Below are 22,026 nucleotides of genomic sequence, written 5' to 3'. Positions count from 1 at the left end.
TTTGTAAGCTTTCAGGACATTTATATTCAAGAACTTCTAGAAATTATTCGAACCTGTATTACACCATGAAGACCTTTTATTTAGATCTAATTCTATTTAGAAAGCTTGGGTTTTTGAAAGCATATAAAAATTACATTATCTTTCATCTTTAAATAACATAAAGATGACCACTGACATAGATCTGAAAGGATGGGTAGATTTGAGATGAGAGGATGTCTAACTAGAGGGGAGTAAACACGGAAAAGCCTTGCAAGAGATGAAAACAGGCGACAGAAGACCAGGTGTATTTCATCCTGGTTTAGCTCATAATAATTATGCTGTTATTGTTCCCATGATCAGAGCATCAAAATGTCTCCCTGTGAACCTGGATTCTATTCCCCAACAATCTGTGGAGCTCTGGCGTCCGTGAACCCCAGCATAAGAATCTGGAAGGGAAAGGCAGAAGGAGCTGAGGAGGACTCCCTTTTTCCTGTTACCTTGCTGTTTCCATCCATATCACCCCAGCAATGGGCCTTCATCCTTCCAGGGGCCCTTGGTCCCAGCCTCTAGCACTCCCATGACCAACATGATAAACTACCACCCCAGAGGTACCAGCACTAACCAGGCAGGTGCCCCCTCCAGGTGCCTGAAGTTTAGTAACAAGGAGTTCCTGCTTTGAATTCCAGAGTTATCAACACCAGCTTTACAATGTCTCTCCTCCAAGGTTAGGCCATGATAACCCCAATGGCTTCCCTTGTTTTGATCCTCACACCTAGCTAAGTGTTGTAAGTTCTTCCATCAGTTTACTTGTTTAGTTACTTCACTGCTCCCTTTGGCTTTTTGTTCCTCCAGCAGCTACTTAGCCAATTCTTCGTTTTAAATTTTGTTGAAATATTATGTGGTTTCTACTTTCCTGACTGTATCCTGACTGACAAACATATCAAACAACCTGAGCTCTCAAATCACTGAGCTTTCAAAATCACCAGCCACGTGTAATAGGGAAGAACCTTTGGTATTCTATTACAAGTTAATCACTAAAGGGATGCAGCCTATAAGCTTAAATTATACATCATCACCCAACTCTCAGAACCCTGACTCCCAGGTAATGAGCATTAAGCCAAAATACTTTTGTTTAGCTCACAAGAAACCACCTGACCAGGCCCACCTGTGAATGACTGCAGGGAGGAAGAAAGTCACACATACCCCTCTGGAGGCTGATGGGAACCACGAAATGTTTGACTTTACTCCCTCCCCTTCTGGTATAAGAGAAACCTGAAGTCTACCTCAGGCAAGATGGTTCTTTGGGGTCATGAGCCCACCATCTTGTTTTGCTGGCTTTCCGATAAACGTCCTTATTCCTTGCCCCAGCAACTCGTCTCTCGATTATTGGCCTGTCGTGTGGTGAGCAGTACGAGCTTAGACTTGGTGACACAAGGGCAGCTCATCATTCATCTCCCTCCTCCCCAACCCTTCCAGCCTCAAAATGAACTTCTCTACAATTTTACACCTATCATCCTTATTCCCTTACCTTCTCAGACGTGTCCTACTCTTTTTCAAAACCAGCAAAGGAGAACCCTCCAAACTCCCCCACGACCTTGGCTTATCACAAACCTTTCTTTTTTATCTGCAATCTCCAAACTCCCCGGTCCTCAAATGACTCATCCTTTCTCAGCCCTTAAATGTGCTAAAGATCTCTCCATACCATAGATCAATTCTAGATCCTCTCTGAAATTTCTGCAACGCCTCTATTTTCTTCCCTTGCCCCTTCAACCATCCACCTCTTGGCTAATTATCATGCCCGTGACCACAAGTACCAAACAGATCACTAATATACTTAGTAGGTCTAGCCCTGACCCTCCATAAACTGAACAGTAAACTCACATTCTCAACCTCCTGCTGTCACCACAAGGATTTCTCAAAAGAACATCAAATGCAACCTGTTAAATGAAGTACGTGCTATTCTCCACCAAACTACTTTCCCCTCTGGGACATGGCATTCCTACCTTATCTCTCCTCCAAGCTGAAACTGTGGGTCTGCTTCCCTTTTGCCCACACTTTCACAGTAAACTATTCACTGGTTATTGCCCTGCCTGTCAGTGTATGGTTTGAATCCTTTACATACTACGCAATCCTACGATCTGGATTGTGGCCTACATCAAATACCGATTGAGCACTTCCTAAGTGCTACTCTGGACAACACATGACTGACAGTCACTGCCTCCTCAGATTTCACAGCTTAACGGGGGACAGGGCCACATAAGATACCATGTTACCTGGAAATGCACAGGGACAACATCTCCAAGGAAAAGCTGCAGATGCGAGAAGGGACTCTCATCACAGTACCTGAACTTCTCTCTACTACCGTCACCTTCCATTATGCATTGTTGCGCTTTAATTGGTGCATTACTTGGTTCGGCGGTATTGTCCACAACAGCAAGGAATCCGGAGACTGGGTAAGTGTGCAGCTGGGGGAGCAGCATGTCATTCCCCATCCTGCCGCGCCGCGCACAGCCCACTGATGACCGCGGGTGCAGCAGGTGGCAAGTCTGCAGAAAGAGGATTCAAGGAGGGCAGAGGTGGTCAAGCCCTACTTCACTCCCAGCCCGGCAGCCGGCAGCGGTTGGGCGCTAGAGGGTCCCCTTCATCAGGAAACCCTCTGACGGACAGGGCCCGTTAACGTGCCCCCGCCCCAGCTAGGTACCACGAATGCTCACCTACGCCGTGCTATGAGGAACCACAAACAGCGCTGCGTCCGCCCAGGGCTGCTCACGGGCCTCTCCCAGTCCGCTGCTTCTGTCTGAGCTCTCGCGACGCGCACTGGGTCTCCGAGCCGCCGGGCTGCTCGAGCCCCGCAGGTAGTGGCTGAAGCCGGGCGGAGGGGCGACCCGCGAAACACGTACTCGAAAGCGAAGATACCCCGACACGCGCCGAGCGGCGCAGGAGTGACGCCGAGAGGCCCAGGGGACCGTAGCCTGCCTGTTTCGTCACCCCGCAAAGATTTCGGAGGAGCGGCGCTGGCTGCTGCCCGCTATCCCTACCTCCTACTGACTAGCTTATTGTGTTTGAGCCCCGCTTTGAAGTCAGACCCCAAAGCTCAGTAAGTGGCACCGGTGGGTAGAGCCTGTGGAGCTTGGGGAGCAGCGCGCGTGCGCACAGCGCATATCCCTGGCTACAGGCCTGAAAGACACCTTACTCTGTGGGAAGCCGGAGAAAGAGTACAGGTCCCCAGGGGGCGGGGTTTTCAGCACCTGAGGTCGCCATGGCTACCGAGCCTGAAACCCCTGAGGCCGCCTTGGCTGTGGAGTCCGAGGTGCCGTCGCTTGTGGATCATTACTTCACTTGCTGGTGCAAAGCAGGTAAGTGGAGAAACATGTCATTCTCCTTTGGGCCCAATTTGTCTGACAGTATAGGGACTATGATGACAGATCATAAGCCACAGGCGCCCTCCCCAGCGCTTCCTTCTCACGTCAGAAGGAACTGGATGTCTCTGTTTCCCTGTAGGCCAAGGGAATGGCATTTGCAAAGACGTGGAAAACAGCAGGGTGCATGCTGGGTAGGGTGAGTGCAGTGTGTGTTCACGAGGGTGGGTTGCTTGCGGGAAGATGGTAGACTAAGGTGAGATCCCCGAGGGAGGCAGGAGATGGATTGCAATCTGCATGAGTGCGTAAAGGGATTTGAGAGGCTCAGTCCTCCAAGAAGAGGTGATACATAAATTGATTTAAATGGTAGTGGTCTAAACTAAGGTAGATGCATAGGGATGGAGAGAAGAGTGTGGGTTAGAGTAGAGGCATTTAGAAAGCAGAATCTAACAGTTTTACTTAAAGGAAGTCGCTGGTATTACACATTTGCCACTTAGAAGTAGGTATCCTGTTGTACAGCTTTGTGTACCCAGCAAATATCAGTGATGAGAGCATCGTTGGGGACCCTCCTCTAACCCAACTTCCTACCATTCATTTATGGATAATAGATGTACTCATCTTTTGCAATATTGAAATATTTTACAATAGCATACGTTTTATTAGCCAGACTTAGTGTAACCAACTGTCTGGTTTATCCTGGATTGAGGTGTTTTCCAGAATCCATTACTTTCAGTGCTAAGATCAGGACACTCCTGGGCGAACCAGTATGAGTTCGTCTCTCTAAAATAGACCAACAAAACATGCTACTAAATTAAATAAAGAATACATTACTGGGCTTCCCTGGTGGCACAGTGGTTGAGAATCTGCCTGCTAATGCAGGGGACACAGGTTCGAGCCCTGGTCTGGGAATATCCCACATGCGGCAGAGCAACTAGGCCCGTGAGCCACAACTACTGAGCCTGCGCGTCTGGAGCCTGTGCGCTGCAACAAGAGAGGCCACGATAGTGAGAGGCCCGCACACCGAAATGAAGAGTGGACCCCGTTTGCCACAATTAGAGAAAGCCCTCACACAGAAACGAAGACCCATCACAGCCAAAAATAAATAAATAAATAAAGTTTAAAACAAAACAACAACAAAAACAATACATTACTAATCACTTTTTTCTAATAGAAATAATGATTGTACTCATTTTAAAGTGAGGATAAAAAACGGTAGAGCAAAGAGTTAATTATTTTAACATTGAATGAATGATTCCATCTGGACCAGATATCTTTAAGTACTTTATGGTAAGCCTTTAGGTATATCTTTTTCAGTAATGAAGGGATACCAGTGATGTATGTGTCCAGCCTTCATAATTAACTACCTCTATGAAACAAAGAAACTACTAGACAGTGGTAGTAAATATTGACTCAACAGCCATCAGACTCATTCATTTCTTCTAGATGTCAAAAGAAAACCCTGGGAGGACCACTGTATACTACAACACTCTAACTGGTAAGCAAATTGGGAATTTTAAATTATCAAAAAATAAAACCTTTTTTCTGGCATTGTAGCCTGGTACGGACTTTTATTGAATAAATGTTCATTAAACAATGATCTTCCACTGTACTGAGATGGTATTATTTATAGTAGGAGTTTGGTTGACAAGAATGAGTCTTTCAGTGCCTACGCTAAACAAATAAACTTGATTACCCAAACATCCAAATGGAGGTCCACACCCTCAGTCAGCTGCTACCTCAAGTAACCAGCCTGTGCCTAACCACTGAATGGCCCAAGCCCATGGAGAGGGCTAGGCTAGAAACACAGATGGTATTCTGTACATACCGGCATGCCTTACTTTTCTCTCTTCCTCCTCCATGCTGTCTAAACACCTCTGGTACTCTTCCCTTTTGGGGAAGGAAATTCAGTCCCATTTTCTCCATTTTTATTACTGCATTCTTTTCTTCAGTTAAGCTACAATAGTAGCCAGAGGAAAATGGGGGGAAATGATAGGCTGACTAAACAAATGTCAGCTCAGCTATTCTTGTGCCCGTAGGAATACGGTGTTATAGGAGGAAGAGTCATACCAAGCAATAATACAGGATCAATTTTTGCTCCTCGTAGAATATGTGTCATCACACTGGCAGGATGCCATCCAGTTCTTCAAAGTGGAAAAGCAGTTAAAAGCATTTCCTATCAAATCAGTACCAACTGTAGCAGACTTCAGAACAAAGTCTCTGGGAAATTTAAGCAGGTATGTTCCTGTATTTCTCTACTTAAGTCCTGTATTATCATAATAATGATAGAGCCAGCCAGCCTTAGAACCCAGTAATATATGCTCAGCATACTTCCCTGGCAGTTAGAGATGATTTTCAGACTATTTAAAGTCTAAAGAAATTATCAGGCCAAAAAAATGAGGTATTTCAGAAGGTATATTATCTGTCATATCAGCTTCTGGGCGACAATCCCTATCATCTCCAGGATGAAGGATGGGGAAGCTGGGTCTTTGAAAGAACAACTCTAATACCAATATAACAAGATATTTTGTCCTTTCTAGTTGTGTTAAGCCAGTATTTCGAATTCTATAAAATGTAGGTGATCAATATTTCTTTATCGTATATTTTCGCATGTGAACTTAAAAGTAAAAAAAGACCTGAGGTAGTGAAAAAAAACAAATCAATCTGAGAAAATATACAGTATTTGCTTCGTATGTTTTCCCATTCCTAAATCATTGCCAATTTAATACACATCTAGCTACACCCTCTAACTCCACGTAGTGTTTAGTTACAGAAAATGTTACCTCTGCCCTCTACTTCTCTGGGCAGGATGGACATTTTATTCTTAAAGGAGGGTATCACACCAAGGACAACTCGATACCATACTAAACTATCCTGACAGACCCCCCTGGATGGCAAAGTTTCAGTTGGTGATTTAGGTCCTTCATTTACTGAGTTCATACTAAGAGTTTCTGCTAATTACCCTCAGTGTTCTGGAAGACCCTTGTTTATGCTCCCCTTTGTAGTCCTGAAGGCCCCTAAAAACCTGCCTTATAATTATTGATTTTTCCTCACTCAAGAAGCAAGTGGACTTTAAAAAGCATGGACCATTCTTAAAACTCTACCAATTGCAAGTAAAAGAGTTAGTGCTTGTGATGTTCCTGTGATACATCTTTGTCAGAAATAGTAACACTGTTGTTACTTCTAAGGAACAGAGGGGGACCTGCATATGGAACCCACCGTAGATAAGCTTTGATCACGTCTCAGTGCTGCCAATCATTTATTCTCCCATGTGAGATGATCAAAAGGGGTTAAAACACTTCTTTCTGACACAGAGCCAGTGGTAGACAAACCATCTGTGACAAGTCCCCAACCCCTCCTCCCAAAAGTGGGGAGTCACACTGACTAGTATTTTGAAACATAGTACCCACAGGCAGAGGAGTGAAGCGCATGCAGTAACACCTGAATGCTGTCTAATAATGGGGTGAGTTGGAAAGAGGCCATAAAGAACAGCATCTTGACCTCAGATGTTCACTGCAGTAAAAATTCCTGGGAAAAAAGAGCAACTCATCAGACATGCTTGCATCCGTTTCCCATGAGCCTCCTTGTATTGGCTTGGCCAAAAAGTTCGTTCAGGTTTTTCATGTTAGGGAAAAACCTGAACGAACTCTTTGGCAGACTCAGTAGATATTTGTCAGAACCTCCCCAGATATATCCATATGGTGGAGTACATGAAAGTATAACCGTGCCACAACATTCAAACAGACATATGTCAAACTGTAGTATTTGCTAGCGGGTTAAAGGATAATGGGTAAGTTACTCTTATCTGCTACTTAAATCTTTTCTGTTTTCCAAATATTCCTCAAATTGCAGTTTTTAAATTAGAAAAATATCCCTTCTTCAGAAAGTCTTAGTGATTGACCTAATAAACGAGTTCCCTTCTCTATTAAGTTCTAATATAAAAATAAGGTAGGAATCTTAATGAAACTAACTGTACAATATTGCTGTCATTCTCTATGATGTTGAATTTAATATTACTGCTTATTGGTAAGATTTTCCTACCCTTTTGAAATCTTTACACTTGGCTATGTGCAGCTTTCTCATTTACAGTTAAGTATAAAGTGTAGTAAGTTAAGATAAAATATATTCTTAATATGTAACTAAACTACCTATTATCACATTTGTCTTAGTCTGCTTTTTCCCCTAGAGCCTAGGGTGGTGCCTAGGCCGTAGAGGCATTTAGTATATAAATATTTGAATAAATGAATGGCTTTTCTGTATTGAAGTCATTTTTATTTAAAACGCTAATTCCAGGAATATATCCTATTGTAACTCTGAGGGCTGCCTCACAAAGAAAAGTGAAAATGTACATCAATTAATTTTTTCTTCCCTTTTATTATCAGAGGGCACAGTTTCTAACAGAACTTGCACCTCTGTGTAATATTTACTGCTCTGATGGAGAAGAATACACCATGTCAAGGTGAGTTATTTTTTAACCACAATTTTTGGGAAACAAAGAAGGCAATACTTTTCTTCAAAGCAATTTTTTCTTTAAACAGCTGTGTTAGAGGACAGTTGATGGAAGTGAATGAAAGCATTCTGCATAAGCCACCTATTCTTCAAGAGAAGGTAAAATGGTCTGGGGAAGTAAGATTCCATCCACTTACTTTTAATCTGATTTTTTACCGTTTGACAGTATTAAGTATTCTATTTCCCTTGTAGCCATCCACCGAAGGCTACACTGCAGTTGTGTTGCCCAAGTTTGAAGAAAGTAAACGCAAAACAGAAGGGTTACTGACACAAAAACTGTATGAAGAAGTCGTGGTGAAACGCATCAATGCCTCAACAGCTACCTCATGAGGATTAAGATTGAGTAAAAACCACAGGGCATTCTTATCCTTACCTGGCCTACCAGTCAGTGCACTAAGGAAGAACCAGAGGCGCTGAAGCATCCTTTGCTTCACACTGGGCTATCCACAGTGAGGCCTGATCTTAAAACCTGACCTAGTTTTCCTTCTTTGTCTTGCATAACAAGCCTTGATTCCATTTTGTCTTGGACCTCCCAGATCTGCCTGCCCATCTACTCACTCTGTTCTTCTTTTGCTTTTCTCTTTCTATCAACTGGCAAGTGAGAGGCGTTTTTCTGATTAAAAACTAACAAACAAAGCACTTTGAGGAAAATTTGAAAAGACAAAAATAATTTACCCATCATCCTGTAACCCATTAGTAAATACTAGGTTTTGATGTAATTCTGTTTGAATATTATGTCATGGTTATTGTTTTTGCCTCCATTTTCCATCACTTTTAAGTTGAAAAACAACAACTGGCCTTCCTTACCCAGTCTGCTTCAGTGTGACACGATGCAGACCTCTGGTCCCACCCCTTTTGCCCCAACTGTCCCCCTCAGGTTGTCGGGAAGAGGCAGGGTGTAGACTGTATCTTCTCTTAGTCTATGGGTTGGCCTTGAACTCTGAACAATGTAGCACTGTAACACTGGCTTCTTAATGAGGGACACATGAAAAGGCTTTGAAAGGGGCTTTGCTAACATGAAAGTATCAATATTATAATGCGGTATGAAGTAACATGTGCATTTGGGGTCACTCAGCCTCACACTCTAGTTACAGGGTAACCAGCGAAGAAGTTCCCGAGAAGTTCCTGGAATTCAGACATACAGATGCTTTTGAACAGAACAAAAGCTTTCACATCACTTAAACAATAAACAAAAAACTATGAATTCATGGTTTAAGATTGTATACTTGTTTACATTGAATTTCAAATAAAAGGACTTCTTTTAAAATTGTTATTTTTATTTAAAGGCTGCAACATATACACACATATAAACATTTCTGTGGTTCTTTTTTTTGTGGTACGTGGGCCTCTCACTGTTGTGGACTCTCCCGTTGCGGGGCACAGGCTCCCCGTGCAGACTCCGGACTCACACTCTCTGGATGCGCAACTTTCCTGATGCGCAGGCTCAGCAGCCATGGCTCACAGGCCTAGCCGCTCCGTGGCATGTGAGATCTCCCCAGACTGGGGTACGAACCCACGTCCCCTGCATTGGCAGGCGGACTCTCAACCACTGTGCCAACTGAGAAGCGCAACATTTCTGTTTTTAAATAAGACCATTATCCCTGAGTTTAAATTCTTTTAGTCTCCATCATCCTTTGCTGTTCAAGTCAAAAGTTATCACTTCCCCACCCCTACTTGCATTTAAATAAGAGAATATTCTCATTTGAGGTATGTAAAATATTTTGTAAATAAAATTTTAAAATTATCTTTGACTCACAAGGAAACTTCTTTTAACCCTAACTCTCCTCCCCTAAGTATACCCACTAGACATGATACAGGTAGTAACTATAGAAACATCTACTTGGATAGTGCTGTGAGCTGAAAGTGTAAGCACAAACCAGCAAATCCCCATTTCAGGTAGCACAAATGGTTCCCAAAGGTGTCATAAAACAAAAATACTAAAGATAGTAAAATAATTATATATCTATTTTACATGTAGCATTACCTCACATCATTCTCCCATTATTTCCATTGTAATTGAAAAGGATATTTTGGTTTCAGGGAATAAAAATCATGTTTGATGATTTTTATAAAGAAATATTTTATAAAGGTCATAACCAAGCAGAGTGCATCCCATTTTCTCTCCAAGGCCTACAGTAAGTTCAAGTTTCCTTCAATAAAATGTTGACTAGCTAATTAGTAGCACTGTGGTTCTTCAGGATCTTGTGAATATTGACTGTGATGGCTGACCCAGATAATGATGATCAGACGAGCTTATAGAACTACTGCCATATGGCAACGGACACATCCCGTTTGATTTCAAAATACATTTCAAAGCATCGGGATACAAGCCGCCCAAAACTAAGTTAACTATACTACATCATAAGGACAGAACTTATAAGCAGATCCTTCAATCAAAACCCACCCCACAAAAACAAAAGCTTTAAACCCTAAAATTAAAAAGACTAAAGTCGTTGGTTTAATGAATATTCCAAAGGCACATAGTTATACTTATTCACACATTATTTTCAAGAGTTTAGTTTAATTGTTCTCTGTCTTCTATCTTCTGTTCCATCAGTTACTACTGAGACGTACAAAAACTGCTTGTCAAGCCAGTAAGATAGGCTTAGGATTCCAGCCAATATCCAGGGCGGACAGGCCAGCTATGCTAGAACAAGAACTAAAACCATCTCCTAGTGAGTTCCTCCAGGATTCCATGGAGTCAGCTCCATGACCCTGTTTTTGGGTGGGGGAGGGACATGCATCACAACAGATTTCCTGTGCTCTGTGAAACCCTTACTAGAGAGCACACGTGCGCTCCTGGCATGGATGATCTGTGACAGAGGGGACAGCAGAGGCCCAGTCACACTCAGTGGACAGAGGGATTGAAGGGTCCACAGGTTTAAGGAAAACTCTGCATCACCCAGACTACTGTGTTTCTTCTGCTGCAAATCAGTGTCCCAGATGATAAGCTGAAAGTTAAGAAACATAGGAAGTTAGGGTCAAATGTGCCAAAGGTGAGCATATTTTCAAAATAGCTTCTTTGGATTAAGTTGTCATGAAGGCAGTAAGGATATTTGGTTTGCCTTTTAAAGAACACTATTCATGGCAATGTCCCATTTAAAATCACACTGCAATTAGAAATAGAGCAACTACCATGGCATTTATAGTTGTCAGAAAGCTTCACAATCCGTTTCATGATCAGAAAATAAAGCAAGATTTCAGTTTGTTTTCTTTCCAAAATTGTTGTAGTTCTGAAATATACAGGATCGTTTGCTTTCTAAAAATGTCAGCTTTGCCACATGGTGTTGCAGAGATCTGACCGCAAGAGCTTCTCAAGTTTTACAGTCCACAGAATCTTTATTTCTATCTGAGATCCATCGGTGGTTTTCCACTTGAAGCTGGAAAGAATTAAGACAATTGGTTTCTGCTTTACTCTTAAAATAAAAATTACAAAATTAAATAGTATCTATTTTCTTCTGCATTTTCCTTTAGCCTAATTTGTTAAATGTGAGTTTAAGATAGACAAATTATCTTACCTTCTTCAGCAGTTTATAGCAAAACGAGAGAAGTTGGTTGAAAATAGCCATTATGCCTCTTGTCTTTGTAATACTCTGATCAACCTATACTGACAGAAAGGAAGCAAATCAAATTCTTAGAAGGAGGCCTTCAAAAGACTTTATCATTTACTTAGTTTGTAAATGGTAAAAATTTCTTCTAAGGGGTCTCAAATTGTATGTAGATTAAGGTATCTGTGCTGACTTGATGACCTAAGGTCCCAGAACTCAGAAGCAGGGACTGTTGCCCAAGTCCCATGCCAATTTCATGGAACCCCAGGAAGAATGGATGGAAAATCAACCTGTTCTATTTCAGATGGCTTAGGGGCTTCTCCAAGTGCACCAAATAGTGGCAGTGAACCCCCTTCTTTGCAATTCCTTGCACTCTACTTTTTGGCACTCAGACTCCCTAAAACAAACAATAGAAGCCCTTCAGTCTGAGGGGTCGGTGCCCTAGTTAGTCAGGTGATGATGTTGGGATTTAAGGGTAGCTGCTCTGTGCTGTGGTATTAATCATGTCCCCAAAGCTAATTTACTTGGTGAATCTACTGTTTCCTGGGGTCAGTTGTAACTGGAGATGATAAATGGTTCTTGCAGTCAAGGCAGGAAAAATGGAAATAAATTGTTCTTCTGTGGGTATTAACACTTTACTTGAAGAAAAAGGGGCTGGAAGCTGACCTAATAAAAAAAAAGAAATGTGAGAGTTTCTCAAGTGCTTTTCTGAATGTCCCACCCTCCCTTTAACCTTTAGAAACACTTGATTCTGCAAAGGTGTCTTACTTACTGTCTGGAGCTGGTAGCAGAGAAGAACAAGCTTGTTGATTTCCAGGAGAAGCATAAACTTATCATCATCTTTCAGCTGAAATGTAAATAAGGAAGTTATAACAATTCCAATGAAATTCCATCTTTTAAACCTTAAGTACCTTTATACCTTAATAATATACCCTCAACGTGTATATTTACGACATCACCACCAGCACCAGGCAGGGATACGTGCGTTACCTGTTTTGAGAAAACTTGCACACTTGAAGCAAGCTTCAAACCCTCTTCAGCAAAAACTGGGTAGAAAGGAAAAATATCACTACGTTAGGAGTATGTCGTCTAGATAGTTGGTAAGAAATACACTCATGGATAATTTTCATACCAAATGTAAAAAAGAAAACCTAAACGTAAAAGGTCTGTCATGGAACTTCTGTGGTTTTTGGCGTATCCGTGAAAACACAAGAGTTTAACCGTATTCAGAAGCAGTCTTCCCAGACCTGGGGCAGAATCAGTCCCTGCAGTGGCTCCCCTACACCGGGACACCTTCAATTACCATGCAGGATCGCAAGACATTTGATGCTTAGCCATAGCTCATCTCATAATATCCCCAATTATAAGAGGGTGCTGAATCTTGGAACATGGGGTCAAAAGGGTTAGATGAGGTCAAAAGCGTTAGAAAATTCCTGCTTCCAGCTCAGCAAGAAAGAGTTTGTCACCTATACACTTTCTTCAACCAGCCCTTTGAGGGGATTAATTTTTCACTATTCACCTTACATTGTACAATTTAGTGAGGAGAAGAGGATGATGGGAAAGAATACTGAAAAATACTTTAAAATATTTGGGATGATTATTTTTAAATGGTACACAGAATGTTTTAGGGTGAGAGATACCACGGAAGTGAAGACTGATCTTTAGGTGGCAGCAGGAAGAACGAAAAGAACAGGGCAAATCTGAGAGTGATTTGTGAAGAAAAATAATACATCTTGGTAATAAATTAGATAAAACACATGAAGAAGAAGGAGGAAATAATTTCAGGGTTAACTTTAATTCAGTTTCCAACAGCCTTGCTATAATTGGATAACCTGATCTCAAGGTCAAATAGTCCTTGGCATCCTTCCCTATCATTTAAAAGGGAAAACAATGCAGGCTTCTCATTGCCGTGGCTTCTCTTGTTGTGGAGCATGGGCTCTCGGCGCGCGGGCTTCAGTAGTTGTAGCACACGGGCTCAGTAGTTGTGGCCGGCGGGATCTAGAGCGCAGGCTCAGTAGTTGTGGCGCACGGGCTTAGTTGCTCCGCGGCATGTGAGACCTTCCCGGACCAGGGCTCGAACCCATGTGCCCTGCATTGGCAGGCAGATTCTTAACTGCTGCATGACCAGGGAAGCCCCTGTTCCAACTTTTTAAAAAGGGAAAAACTCATTTATAGTCAACTTTACAGAAAATTCCACATGAAGTATTTTCTATAATTCTTCTGACTCTGTTGACAATCATCCTCTCAAGCTGAAATCCCTTTCCTGAAGTGGCTCAGGTGAAAGCACATGGGAATGCCAAAGGAAAATACATAAAGTTGATAAAGTGATAGAAATTTCAAAGTTCAAATGCAAGAATGCCTTTGGTTCTAGAGAGGAAAACAGACTAACATGAGAGTCAGGGGAAGTAAGAAAGGACTCTTGTAATCCGCTTATCAATCTAAGCCTCCAGGTAAGTGAGGAGAATTAGAGCTAGGCCTATGTGGAGTTTCATGAGACATGTAGGGCAGAAGGGTGAATGTCAGTACATGTGTCTCTCCCTGGATGCCCTAAATCATCAGAAATATGGAAGAAGAAAAGGAAAGTAACATGTACTGAGAACCTGTAATGGTCTCAACCCTATGACAGATGCTTTCTTATGTGTTATCTCATTTAATCAATACCATTCATCCAATTCAATAATGAAGAAGCCAAAAAGCTTTCCTTGCATTCAGGGCAGTATAAGAGATGCTCATTTGCTGATAGGGTATTTGAACCTACTTGGGAAAACCTGAAACTTAATATTGCATCTAGTGAGTATCAAAGCCCATTCTACTTTATCCCTATAATATTTAAGTTTTTTATTTCCAATAAGATAAACAAAAAGCTCCAAAAATTGCTACTGCAAGTCCTCTTCTTTTCCACCACCATCTGTAGTATACATGTGTTGTGTACACAGGTAAACAATTACAGTAAATCATTTAGAAAACTAGCTATTACCAACTTTTAGCCCATCTCGTTTGCTACAGTATTAGCATGAAATGGAAATAAAATCTACCTCTAGCTGATGAATTAAATCCTGTGAAATTTTTAGTGGCCTCTCTCCCCTGAAATAAAATGAATTATTAACGAGGTAAGAAAACAGTATTGCCTGGATATTGATTTTATATTAAAGTTTTAGAGCATTTAATGCATTAACATATCCCAAGTTTTGAAGAATAATATTGAATAGACTAAAAATATTTTGAGTATTCTTAAAGCAAGTTTACTATTTAACTATTACTTCTTAAGGCACTTCAAAAAATTTCAGGTAAACATTATATATGTTCATTTTATAATGTAAGAAACTTAAAACTGACAAGTTACATTTAAGTTTTATTTTTCCTTTTTACACTTTTAAATGTTGCTTCATAAGTTAAAGATATAAGATCTGATAATATGTCTTAACTAAAAGGGCTTTGTTCTACAATGGAAAAAAGATCTGACTAAAAATCAGGAAATTCTCACTTTTTATTCTAATTTCAACTGTGGCAGGAATTCAGTTGTTTTTGATGAGGCATGTCAGTTAAGTTTCAATTCTGAGTCTATAAAATAATCGTAATAATATTTGTGCTACCACTCTCATCAGAAGATTAGGGAATATCACTTTGACAACTACTAAGAAGAATGAAGTTCGGCCCCTTAATAGCTATGAGGCGTGAACAAAATATTCTTATTCTCAGATAAACTTCAAATGAAATTACAAAGCAGAAACCACTTTAAAAACTATAAGGTACAGGTAAGTGTGAAATATTTTACAACTATAATGCACTAGAAAATCTAAAATATATAAATTATAAAGAAATATGAGTAACTGCATATAAATGATAGACATTATATAAATTGTTAAGACAACATTAAACAATAGCATGGATAAAAGCTATAAAATTGTGCAGGAAAACTACAAAACTGGATACAGTGAAAACTAACACAAGTCTCAGAAAGAAGCAATTAGATGAGGCTGGTAAACCATCGTCTTAAGGGAAAAGAGAAAAATTGTTTGGGAAAAAACAGGTATACTGACAGGGTGGGTAGAAAGCAAAGCCAGCTTGGGATTTTACCTCAATCATATAACCAAGACTTGCCAAATTGGCACAAGGTGTTATCTATTATCGTTATCCCATTATCCATTCCCATCAAGAATTCTAATATACTGTCATCTATTTTTGTGTATATCTGCTCAGTCTCTTACACCTGTGTATTTTTCACAGTTTTTATTTTGATTCAGAAAGCCTGGTTTATCAGTCAGAGTCCATTAAGGAAAACAAAAAACCACAGCTATTAATTTATCAGAGAGAGTTTAACATATGGAACTGGTTAACCAAGTACTAGAGGACTGAGAAGGCAGAAAGGGAACACAGAGAAGGAACATTGAGATTGAAACTGTGGGCAGCCGCCTGTACCCCTAAGGCTGAAGGAACAAAAGGAAGAGTTTGGGATTCTTAGAATTTAGAAGCTTGGCGATGAGGCCCCTGCAGAGCTGGTTCTTGAACCTCTGAGAAGGGGGTGGCAGCCAGCTGGGGCTGGTATTTCCGAGGGGGCAGGATGAGACTGGTTCTAAGTGTATAGAAATAAAGAGACACTGGAACAAACAGCTGCTCTGGGGTACAGAGAGCTACTGTTGAGTGAAAGCAAGCGAACGAGGGAACAAAGTCCTTCTCCTTCCTCTATCCAGCCTTGCTCTGTCCCTCTGGTGTCTGCTACTGTTGGAGCATAACAGCTGTCAAAGGAGGGGTGTTTTCTCTGGCCCCCAGTCCCAGCATCATGAGCAGTGTACAGGAAGGGTGGGTTTGGAGCTGAGAAGGAGGCTTGAAATCAGCTCATCAGCTTACTGGGTCTTGATTTCCTCAGTTATAAACGGGGATAATACTGCCCTGTGTACTTCACTGGAATGGTTTGAAGGTTAGATGAGTGGGTAGATATGAAAGCATTTTACAAGCCATAAAAAGAAAAGCAACTGAGAATTAGCCTCCCATAAATACTTGAATGTACTGTAATAGGTATTTCTTAGAAGAAATGTGATCACCTTCAGAACTAGTGGTTGTGAAACTAACAAATTATAATGCTTCCCCATGACTCCCTTATCCTCATCTATTCAGATCATGTTAACATCTAAGATTCCAACTTATGAGTCTTCTAGGGGAAATGACCAGGAACATTGTGTTTTTGCTTTGGGTGGTAATGTCATCTGTGCAGGATACCATGAGTCACATGGCACTGTTTTGAGCACGTGACATCACTGCTGAGAGTGCGCCAGGAGGGAACACGCAGACCTGAGTGAAGGCGAGGCGGAGGGCCTACAGTGTGCCTGCTGAGGCTCGTGCAGGTGTGGAATTCCTTCAAAGTCTCCTTTTAAAAAATATTATTTGTTCATTTATTTTTATTTTTGGCTGCATTGGGTCTTCATTGGTGCGTGCGGGCGTTTCCTTAGTTGTGGCGAGTGGGCGCCACTCCTCATTGTAGTGTGTATCCTTCTCATTGCTGTGGCTTCTCCCGTTGCAGAGCATGGGGTCCAGGTACACGAGCATGTGACGTGGTAGTCAGACCATCATCTCAAACTCATTATCCAAAACTCAACCTTTTCCTTACTCCTCCCATTCCACTATCATGAAAATCTATTTTCAATATATTTTATGTTTGATTTCTTTTTTTACTATTCATCTTCTTAATATCTCCACCAGTATGCCAGCCCTCTTCTGAGTCCTGAGGCCTGGTAATTGCCGGTGGAAAGGACACAAAATAAATGTCTTTGTGAACTGAGAGTTCAAAGACAAGTTTGGGGCCATCCTTGCTAGTTATTATTTTCCCTAATGTGAGGATAGCAGGTCACAAAGCATATATGAATAGGGAGCCAGTTACTGTTCCTGGGAGATTTTTAAAAAGAAATTGGTTTGACTGTTACTGGATAATCCCCCCGACCCAGCCACCCCAGGGGAACAGGACCTGTTGGAATGTGCAGTTTTACATATCTGAAAGTCTCTAACAATTATCCTGAACACACAAGATAAGTTAGCATATGCCATATGGGTGTTTTATAAGATGTTATGTAAGAAATAGTACCCCAGTGTGGCACAGACTATATCCGGAGTATATGTATCATTTATCACAGCAAGAGAAAGCCAGTTTTGTGTTCCTCAAGGCAAACAAACTGTCTTTAGCAGAGTTAACCAGTTGCACAACGCAGGCTGACTATCATGAACAAACGGAATACCATGAGGAAATTTGACTATCAGGGCCAGGATGGCCCCAATATTGGAGCCTACTCCTGATTGAGTAGGACTTGCTTATAGGATTTTAATGACCTAAGCAGGAGGTCAGTGTTCGATTTTCAAAGTCTGGAGGTGGGGATTAATGCTGTAAGGGAAACTGACAAATCAGAAGGGGCCTTCAAAAAGAAATCTGCCTTGAAGAGTGTTTAAAGGAGCAGCATTTGTTTCCTTTGTCTGCAGGGTCTGATTGGGAATGTCAGATGTTTTTCCTTAAGTGGTAGAAGGAGATCATAGGAGTAAAAAATACAATAAGGTTAATGAAGGTCACTGTAATGTGCTAGAAGACATCACAGTGTAGTGATAGACAATATTAATAGTAAAGGAGGAGAAAAAGGTCTTAGAAAATCAGAAAATTAATCTCATTCTGTCACCTTGGGAGGAATCTGTCCACTTCTAAAGTCAGTGTCACCTAGAAGACTGCTACGAATCCTCAGTTTAAGGTCTTCGGATGGAGTCCATATCTAGTAGAGATGGGGATGTGATGAGGAACCACTCAAGGATCAACACTCTGGAGTTTTACTGATGTTAGTTGTTAAGAGTATCTGGTAAGACATTTTTTTAACTAATGCTCAAGGGCAGATTTTTCTGACACTTATTTCAGAAAACGAAGTCTCCATGTTGCAGATCATGTAAAGGCTGTTTATGTGAGTGTTTTGGAGATTTGCTTATATCTGTGTGATAAAGCTGGAAGTATCACATGAGGGCTTTCAAGTAATTAATCCTATCAGCCTGTAAAAAGAGTAGAATCCAAAGTTGGGGATGACGTTCCCAAGTGTATGGGCTGGCCTGATATGAATTAATAAGTAGATAAATTGTCAGTCCCACATGGGGTTGATCGTACAGACATGAAATTTAATGGTAATATTTGAGACCATGGAAAAGTTTTGAAGGGCTTCATCAATTTTAGTTTTAGCATTCCGTATTTATTTATTTATTTTTTGTGGTACGAGGACCTCTCACTGTTGTGGCCTCTCCTGTTGCGGAGCACAGGCTCTGGACGCACAGGCTCAGCGGCCACTGGTGGGATAGTCCAGGACCAGGACACGAACCCGTGTCCCCAGCATCAGCAAGCGGACTCTCAAAAAGCACGCCAGCAGGGAAGCCCTGCATTCCATATTTGTGATGGATTATACTTTTATTATAGAAATGATCAGTCTATTTCTATTTGATTTAACTTTGGTAGGTTGAGAAAATTATTTATTTCATCTGTTTTAAAATTAAGTAGTTCAAATTAAGTGATATACTACTTACATAAATATCTACTGTATCCGAATGATTACTTCTTTTCTCATTCCTAATATCTTTTACTTTTGTCCCTCTCTCTCTCAGTAACCACGGGTATACATTTATCCATTACTTTTGCGTTTCCTAACAACAAGCGTTTGGTTTGCTTGAACTTTTTTATGGATTTTTTCTTCTTTTCTCTTTATTTAACTTTGATAAATGTTCCTTCCTTCCACTTTCTTGCATTTATTCTGTTCTTCTCATTCTAATTTCATATTTTTGTTGCTTAGCTCATTAATCTGTGGTCTTTCTGCTTTTCTAATACAAGCATTTGGTGTTATGAATGTCCCTCAAACTACCATTTGGGTGTATTCAACAAGATTTTATAGGTGCTATTTTCATTATCATTTGGTTGCAGTATTTCCTAATTTCTATTATGATTAATAATTACAATTTATCACTTGTTGGTCATATGTATCACTTGATTCAGGTCGTATTTTTAAACGTTCCCACCCTAAGTGGTTTGTTTCTGTTTTCTTGGGTCATTATATTTTAACTTAATTACATTGTGTTCAGAGAGTGTGGTTTCCACCTTCACAATGCTTTTTTGAAAATTGCCACATATTTGTGGCCTAGTGTATGATCAGCTTTTCTAAATGTTCCAATTGTGCTTCCAAAGAATATATATTCTCTAATCTTTGGACCTAGTATTCTGTACATACCCATTAGATCAAGATTTTAATAGGGTTCTTCAAATCTTCCTTATCATTGCTCATAGTTATTGTTTTCTTAATGAATCAGTTACTGAGAGAGACACTAAAAGTTCCCACTCTGTGAATTTGTCAAATTCAGTGAATTTTTGGCATTTGTATATTTTGAGCCTTCAGAATTATAATCACACTCATTAGCCCTGAATCCCTCTTTTTAATCATTTAAGAACTGAAATAAGCATTTAAAAAATGTTCACAACTATATACTTTTGACCCTTCCATGCCCTTATGATTTAGATAGTGCTCTTTGAAAGATCATATGACTCCATTTTGAATTTTTCCTAGTAATCTGTAGTTTGCAGTTGTTTCTGTCATCTTATTTCTCCTTCCTATTTATTGTAATTTTTTTTCCCCTACACTTCTCACGTATTATTCTCTTTTTCTGTTTTATACTGCATTGATTGAGTCTCTGTTGGATGGCCTGAGTGTTCATTAGTACCTTATTCCCTCTAGTAGTTTGGAAGTAATATATCTTATTTCTATTTCTCAATAAATGGGTGAACTCCCCATGACATTTTAACATTCTCTCCAATGTTGCCAAGTCAGGTGTGATGCTATGAGTAAATACTTGTTCATAGACTGCTTTACCCTGTACAACATGATACCTACTTCTAAGTGGCAAATGTGTAATACCAGCGACTTCCTTTAAGTTAAACTGTTAGATTCTGCTTTCTAAATGTCTCTACTCTAATCCACCCTCTTCTCTCCATCCCTATGCCTCTATCTTAGTTTAGACCGCTACCATTTAAATCAGTTTATGTATCGCCTCTTCTTGGAGGACTGAGCCCCTCAAATCCCTTTACGCGCTCATGCAGATTGCAATCCATCTCCTGCCTCCCTCGGGGATCTCACCTTAGTCTACCATCTTCCCGCAAGCAACCCACCCTCGTGAACACACACTGCACTCACCCTACCCAGCATGCACCCTGCTGTTTTCCATGTCTTTGCAAATGCCATTCCCTTGGCCTACAGGGAAACAGAGACATCCAGTTCCTTCTGACGTGGGGAGGAAGCGCTGGGGAGGGCGCCTGTGGCTTATAATCTGTCATCATAGTCCCTATACTGACAGACAAATTGGGCCCAGAGGAGACTGACATCATTCTCCACTTACCCGCTTCGTACCAGCGAGTGAAGTAACTATCCAAAAGCGATGGCACCGCGGGCTCCACAGCCAAGGCGGCCTCAGGGGTCTTGGGCTCCGTAGCCATGACGACCTCAGGTGCTGCAAACCCCGCCCACTGGGGACCTGTACTCTTCTTCCCCTTTGCCAAGGAGGAAGGTGTCTTTCCGGCGTGTAGCCCGGGACACGCGCTGTGCGCACGCGCGCCGCTCCCCTGGCTCCGCAGGCTCCACCCACAATTGCCTCTTACTGAGCTTTGCGGTCTGACGTCAAAGCGTGGCTCAAACACAATAGGCTAGTCGGTAGGAGGTAGAGATAGGGGGCAGCGGCCAGTGCCGCTCCTCCCAATTCTCGGCGGGGCAACCAAGCAGGCCGGCTATGGCCCCTAGGCGTCACTCCTGCGTCGGTCGGCGCGTGTCAGGGTATCTTCGCTTGCGAGTACGTGTTTCGCCGGTCGCCCCTCCGCCCGGCTTCAGCCACTACCTGAGGGGGTCGAGCAGCCCGGCGGCTCAGAGACCCAGTGCGCGTCGCGAGAGCTCAGATAGAAGCAGCGGACAGGGAGAGGCCCATGCGCAGCCGTGGGCGGATGCACCGCTGTTTGGGGGTCCTCAGAGCGCGGCGTAGGTGAGCATTCGAGCGACGTAGCTGGGGTGGGAGCATGGAAACGGGCCCTGTCCGTCAGAGGGTTTCCTGATGAAGGGGACCTTCTAGTGCCCAACCGCTGCCTGCTGCTGGTCTGGGAGTGAAGTGCGGCTTGACCACCTCTGCCCTCCTTGAGTCCTCTTTCTGCAGACTTGCCGCTGCTGCATCCGCAGACATCAGTGGGATCTGCGTGGCGCGGCAGGAGGGGGAATGACATGCTGCTCCCCCAGCTGCACACTTACCCAGTCTCCGGATTCCTTGCAGTTGTGGACAATACCGCCGAACCAATTAATGCACCAATTGTAGCACCACAATGCATGATAGAAGGTGAGGGTAGTAGAGAGAAGTTCAGGTACTGTGATGCGAGTCCCTTCTCACATCTGCAGCTTTTCCTTGCAGATGCTGTCCCTGTGCATTTTCATGTAACGTGGTATCTTATGTGGCCCTGTCCCCCGTTAAGCTGTGACCTCTGAGGAGGCAGTGACTGTCAGTCATCTCTTGTCCAGACTAGCAGTTAGCAAGTGCTCAGTCGGTATTTGATGTTGGCCACAATCCGGATCATAAGATTACGTACTATGTAAAGGATTCAAACT

At 41.9% G+C, this 22,026-nt stretch overlaps 2 protein-coding genes across 6 annotated transcripts; one reads left to right on the top strand and one right to left on the bottom strand.

The window, feature by feature from the left end:
• Positions 1-3,238: 3,238 nt before the first annotated feature.
• LOC131748733 (protein Abitram-like) lies at positions 3,239-8,381 on the top strand. The gene is made up of 7 exons (XM_067023479.1): positions 3,239-3,335; positions 4,782-4,833; positions 4,972-5,079; positions 5,443-5,572; positions 7,718-7,794; positions 7,874-7,943; positions 8,037-8,381. The coding sequence occupies exons 1-7, from the start codon at positions 3,239-3,241 to the stop codon at positions 8,172-8,174; spliced, it is 672 nt and encodes a 223-aa protein (XP_066879580.1). The 3' UTR covers positions 8,175-8,381.
• Positions 8,382-9,053: 672 nt separating this feature from the next.
• LOC131748735 (alpha-catulin-like) lies at positions 9,054-21,032 on the bottom strand. Of its 5 annotated transcripts, none has more exons than XR_010838737.1 (7): positions 20,783-20,995; positions 18,049-18,138; positions 12,383-12,438; positions 12,165-12,239; positions 11,363-11,446; positions 10,980-11,224; positions 9,108-10,795 (listed from the first exon to the last, which is right to left on the bottom strand). XR_010838737.1 is itself a non-coding variant. In XM_067024028.1 (5 exons), exons 1-5 carry the CDS (start codon positions 20,877-20,879, stop codon positions 11,159-11,161), a joined length of 378 nt encoding a protein of 125 aa, XP_066880129.1. In that variant the 5' UTR covers positions 20,880-20,988; the 3' UTR covers positions 9,054-11,158. The 5 variants fall into 5 exon arrangements, 2 of the variants coding, with proteins under 2 accessions (XP_066880129.1, XP_066880128.1); XR_010838736.1 differs by having other exon boundaries at positions 10,283-10,795; positions 11,363-11,451; positions 20,783-21,032; XR_010838738.1 differs by lacking the exon at positions 18,049-18,138 and having other exon boundaries at positions 9,109-10,795; positions 20,783-20,975.
• Between the last annotated feature and the right edge of the window lie 994 nt (positions 21,033-22,026).

This window comes from Kogia breviceps, chromosome X (assembly GCF_026419965.1).
Source record: "Kogia breviceps isolate mKogBre1 chromosome X, mKogBre1 haplotype 1, whole genome shotgun sequence".
NCBI classification, from domain to species: Eukaryota; Metazoa; Chordata; class Mammalia; order Artiodactyla; family Physeteridae; genus Kogia; species Kogia breviceps.
The sequence above is the reverse complement of the archived record's forward strand: the minus strand, read 5'-3'. Positions and strand labels throughout refer to the sequence as shown.